Source organism: Melospiza melodia, chromosome 4 (genome assembly GCF_035770615.1).
Source record: "Melospiza melodia melodia isolate bMelMel2 chromosome 4, bMelMel2.pri, whole genome shotgun sequence".
Lineage (NCBI taxonomy): Eukaryota > Metazoa > Chordata > Aves > Passeriformes > Passerellidae > Melospiza > Melospiza melodia.
The window spans coordinates 55577370-55582691 of NC_086197.1; the positions used below are offsets into that span (position 1 = coordinate 55577370).

The 5322-nt window shown below is 57.6% G+C and overlaps 1 protein-coding gene across 7 annotated transcripts in view; it reads left to right on the forward strand.

Annotated features, from left to right (window-relative positions):
- The window catches only part of LOC134417425 (coiled-coil domain-containing protein 134-like), a 46170-nt gene extending 41337 nt beyond the window's left edge, over positions 1-4833 (forward strand). For all 7 annotated transcript variants that reach the window (XM_063154635.1, XM_063154637.1, XM_063154638.1 and 4 more), the window contains 6 exons: positions 1034-1151; positions 1963-2084; positions 2282-2366; positions 2601-2782; positions 3033-3104; positions 3473-4833. In XM_063154635.1, coding sequence (XP_063010705.1) covers positions 1034-1151; positions 1963-2084; positions 2282-2366; positions 2601-2782; positions 3033-3104; positions 3473-3598 — 705 coding nt within the window. In that variant the 3' untranslated portion in view covers positions 3599-4833. The remainder of the gene's footprint in view (positions 1-1033; positions 1152-1962; positions 2085-2281; positions 2367-2600; positions 2783-3032; positions 3105-3472) is intronic.
- The last annotated feature ends 489 nt before the right edge of the window (positions 4834-5322 follow it).

Sequence of the window (5322 nt, forward strand, 5' to 3'; positions counted from 1 at the left end):
AAGAAAAGAACAAGAAAGGATTTGCTTTTGTTTCAGTATTAGGGCATTGCAGAGACAAGTTTGGCTGGGCAGGCAAACTTGGACTCAAGAGGGCAGTGAGGTCAGCTCTTGTGGCTTTAGACATCTGCCTTTCCTTCGGGAGCAGGAGGTGGCTCAGATGATGCCTCTGAAGGAGCTGTTGCTTCTGTAATTGCCAGTGGCCTGTGCTCAGCTCCACAGAAACCTTGTGCCTGAGGTCAGACCACCCTGAGTTCTGCTGCCTGGGGACTGAGCTGTTGCTCAGTATAGACTAAGCAACAGCTCCAGGTATAGACTTTTCCAGGCGTAGACTGTCCAAGAGGATCCTCATTCTCAAGGACCTTTTTCTCCAGCCATTGAATTTGTCTGAGGGACATTTGTGGTCAGGAGCAGCTTTGCCCAAGAGCATCCCTGCAAAGCCTCAGACACTGTCTGGGAAGAGACTTGTTTGGAGGGAGGGGGAAGCTACCACCAAGTCACCCAACTGTGGTTTTTTGGTGTGGTGGCACCCAGCTTGTAGTGAGGGAAAGGGTCCGGGTACCAATACCCCAAGTGGTGAGGGGAGGTCGCTGAGCTGGTTGCACTGGTACTTGAAGGAGAGATGGACTTCAACCCCTCAGTGATCCCGCTCTTTCTTCCAGACCTGCTGTGGTGGCTGTTGGGCTGCTCTGCCTCACAAACCCAGCAAAAACCTAGCTGTTATTTTTGGAACAAGGGGTAGGACTTAAATTTTCTGTTGGGTCAGTGCTGGGTCAGATACCTGGGGCTGGCAGTGCAGGCAGGTAAAGAGAAGAGGGAGACCAGGGGTTCACTTGCAGCAGGCTGGCTGCAGCATCACCATGTGCCTCTGCTCTGGCCACTGTATGCCTCAGACTCCTCATGGGGACAAGGGAGAGATGGGCAAGGACCCTGGTGCCAAGGGCACTGTGCCATTGGTCCCAAGCGGCTTGTGTGACTTCTCCTTTTGGTAAGTCTCCTCAATGATCTTTGGTTTTGTTGGTCTTTTCTCTTCCAGGCTGCAGTGGCCAACATGGATTTTCTCATCATCTGTCCCTTTCTGCTGGCCTTGCTGCTCTCCCAGGGCAGCTTCACAGACCTGGAGAAACAGAGAGTAGACTCTGGCTTGGAAATCTGTATCCTCTGCAGCCTGCCCCTCATGACTACGTGTGCACTAATGGCTACGGAGGCTGGAGGGAGCACATGCACAGGGAAGGGGTCAGAGACCATGGAAAGGGGCACAAGGAAGTGGAAAAGAGAGGATCCAGAAGCACTGGGAAGTTGCTGCTTTGTCCTTCTGTAGATGGGCTTGTGCCAAGCTCCTGGGTTTGTTAACCAAGTGCCTGGCTTGGTGCCGGAGCAGAAATGGCAGTGATGCCTGGTGTTCTTTCTGCTCCATTGTGCTGAGCACTGAGCACATTTCCCAGTCTGCTCTTGGAAGTGGCATGGCCAGCCAGGAGGCAGAGCACGCCTGCACTTCTCAGTGCTTTGGGATCACCAACTGGGATGGTGGAAGAGGACTCCTGGGCTTGTGGCACTTGGTCTCCTCTGTGCCACAGGCACTTTTTGCTCATGAGGAGATGATGGGCTAATGCAAACCCTTCTTAGCACACAGCAGCATCCCCTGGTGAACAGGCAAAGTATGAAAAGATGAATATGTGGAGACCCATGGGGAAGGTGGCAGTTCATGTTCTTCCTCCATGTTCCTCCTCCATCCCATCAGTCAGAGCATGGATTGTGGAGAGCTCCTCACAAGCTCTTGGCACTGTTAAGGGCCCTGCTGAGGTGTTTGGGCAAGGGGTTCACTGGAAATCTGTGTTCCATCCTGGCTCAGGTGCTGCCCCTCAGACACCTCATAGTGGGGCTGGGATGGTGCCAGGGACCTGCTGGAGGAGGGAGAGAGCAGTGTGGTGGGAGAATGCTGAAGTGCCCTTGACAGTGGTGCAGATAAGAAGCTGTTTGAGGTGAAGCGCAAGGACCAGATGAATGCTCTGAAGAACTTGATTGAGCTCAATGACATCAACCAGCAGTACAAAATCATTGACATCATGCTCAAGGGACTCTTCAAAGTAAGCCACAGTGCAGGCTGCACTCTGAGCCCACAGGGGTGGGCTGAAATGGGAAGGGTTGGGGGCTTCTGTGGAGTGTGTGGCAGGTGAACCTTAGGACCTGAAGGGAGGATGCCATGGGGTTTCAAAGTGAGGCAGCTGTGGCAGCACCTCCAGGGTGCAGGGCAGGACAAAACACTAATCAAGGACTCTGGCAGGTGCTGGAGGACTCCCGTGCTGTGCTCATCGCTGCTGATGTGCCTCCTGATGGGCCCTTCCCTCAGGATGAGAAGATAAAGGATGGTAGGTCCTCTCTGGTTTTTACCCTCCTCCTTTTTCTTCTGTTCTGGTGCACCACAGACATTCTTCCTGGGATTGGTGCTGGGGTAGGTACAAAACCCCTGTGTATCCAGACCAGACCTGGGCTGCTCCCTGTCTGTTGGGGACGCCATTGCTGCCTCTCTGACCAGTTCATACTGGGGAGCCTACTGGTTTGCCCTCACCCTGTGCTGATGGAGCTGGTGGCTGTCCCCACAGCATACTCCCACGTGGTGGAGAACACTGCCTTCTTCGGGGACGTGGTCCTGCGCTTCCCCAAGATTGTGCACCACTACTTCGACCGCAACTCCAACTGGAACAGCCTCATCCGCTGGGGCATCGGCTTCTGCAACCTGACGGGTGTGTTCGAGCAGGGACCCCACTCCCAGGTCCTGCGGCTGGTATGGCTCCTTGTCCCCCCTGCCGTTACCACCCTCTGCTGCTGGGCTGGGGGAGCTGAGGGTTTTGGGGTAAAAGGAAGGGAGGGGCACTGCCCCCACCATGTCTGGGGGCTGTCCTTGAGCTGAGGGATGGGGGAAGCGCAGAGAGCGTAGATGGGACTGGTGGGAGAGTAGGGGACCCCGGTCACACAGCTGGGGGATGCGAGTGGGAGGCACCACTCCCCAGTGAGGTCTCCCCTTTGCTCTGCAGATGGCTCAGGAGCTAGGAATCAGTGAGAAATCGCCTGATTACCGCAATCCCTTTAAAACGGACCAGTCAGAGGTAAGATGGCAACGCTGCCAGATTGTCTCATGGGCTTTCCCATCTGTGTCACAGCTCCAGGCAGCTGGCTGGGGAATGGAATGGCTGGCTTGTGGGAAGTTGCCAAATGCCCCTGTCACTGACTAAGCATGGCTGAAACACAAACACTGAATTCCCTGTCTGTGCTCTACTTTGGGCACCTGATGCCCTCTCTTGCCTTCTGTGGCCACCTGCCTCGTAGTTGAGACTCTGTTTGTCGCTTGCTGATCTGTGCTCAAAGCTCCCTGGACTGCGAGGCTTGTACATTGGCTTTGGTGGGTCTGGAGGGGTTGTGCCTCTGGGAGGCTGTGGGTGCTCCCCAATGCTGACTCCTTTCTGTCAACCCCCAGTTTTTCCCCAGTGCTGACACCTTTCAGAAGGCGCTGCGGGATGAGGAGAAGAGGAGGAAGAAGGAAGAGAAGCGGAAGGAGATCCGCAAGGGCCCACGCATCTCCCGCTCACAGTCGGAGCTGTAGCAGGCTGGGACTTGTGCCTTGCAGTGGGGGTGGCACCACTGGGACACAGAGTGGCTTGCTCCCTTCTCGGCAGCTTTGGGCCGGTGCCTGGCCGTTCCCTTTCCATTTGTGCTGTGGGTTTTGTTTTGTTGCCTTTTGTTTTTGTTCAGTGGAGGTTGCGTGGTGGTGCCGGTGGGTTGGCCCAAAGGGGCTAAAATGGGGTGCCCCTTCCACGGAGGTAAAGCACAGACAGGACAGCACTGGGGCCATCCCCTGGTCAGGGTGTTGCTGCCTGTGGGGAAGTAGGGTGTGGGGGACACGCCTCTGGTGGAGCCCGGGGATCCCTCCTCACTGCAGCACACCCCACGCTGAAGGTGCCTCCTCCAACACGGGTGGGCTGGGGTGTGCGTCACACCAGACAGCCTCATGAGCAATGCTGCTTCTCTCAGTTTTGCTTTTCGTTCAGCTAAACGGGTGATCTCATTGGCACCCCCCACTGGGTTCTACCTGGTCTCTGCACAGCTGCTACCTCTGCCAGAGAGGACCTTCCCTTTTCCCAGCGGCTGTTCCACCAAGCAACGTGTGTTTCATTGTTCAGACATAGTTGAAAATGCCGATGGCAGCAGCTGTTCCTGGCTGATGGCATCTCGGGGCCACCGCAGGTCGTTCACTCAGAGAGGCAAATGCCTGGTGAATTTTTTGGACAGGAGGAATTTCGGTACTTGGCCTCTTTGCAGCCAGTGGTGCCTGTACTGCAAGCCAAGCTGATGCTGAAGATGCTGGGGAACCAGCCTGAGCTGCTGAGAGCCTGTCCTGCAGCCCATGCCCCATCCTTTCCCTTTGGGGCTCATCCTCTCTGAATGAGTCCCCGAAGCCCCTTGTCAGGGGACAGCCAGACGAGGGCATGTGGCAATAGCCGGGCTGAAGTAGGGAGGGAGCCAGCTTGAGGGGCTGCAACCTTCCACGGGCGTCTGGGCTGCCATGGGGACAGTTGAGGGGCTGGCCCAGGACCCGGCACAGCCACGCTGTGATACCTCACCTGTGCGATGGCCTTGCACCAGAGCGGGCTCTTGCAGAGGGGCTTTCCCCAAGGAGCCGGTTCTCTGCGTCGGGCTGGCAGCATCACAGCCTTTGAGGAAAGGGAAACGTCCCGGATTTTTTAACAGCAGAGCCAAGTCCCTCCAATGAGGGGAGGGGGTAGCAATGGGCGCATTTGGTTTTTCTTGAATAAAATTGACTTTATTATTTTTTTTTAAGTAGAAGAATCGTGGCTCTTGCTCCCGTTCCTGGTGGGAGCGGGTGTACGCCAGAGAGCGTCGAGCTGGCCCCTCAGGAGGCGAGGGTCCGTGGGCGCTGCGGAGGGAAGGACAAGCCCCATGCTCTATCCACCGCCGCCTTGCATCGGGCCGTTCCGCCGCGCATCCTGGCGGCATCCCGGGACGCGAGCCCTGCCCCGGCCGCGTTTCCCGGGGGCGGCGGCGTCGGCGGCGCTCCCACGCGCGGCGCTGCCCCGCCCCCTCATGAATATTCAGCGCGCGGGGGCGGGGCGGGCTATGCTAATGGCAGCTGCTGATCGCTGACGCGCCATCACACCACGCGCCGCCGCGGCCGCCGATTGGCCGGGCCCGACCTGGTCTCATTGACAACAAACCGCGGGGGGCGCGCGCGCCCGGGCCGCGGGGGCGGGGCCGCGGGCCGGCCCAAGATGGCGCGGGGTCGGCGGCGCCCGCCGGCAGCGGCAACAG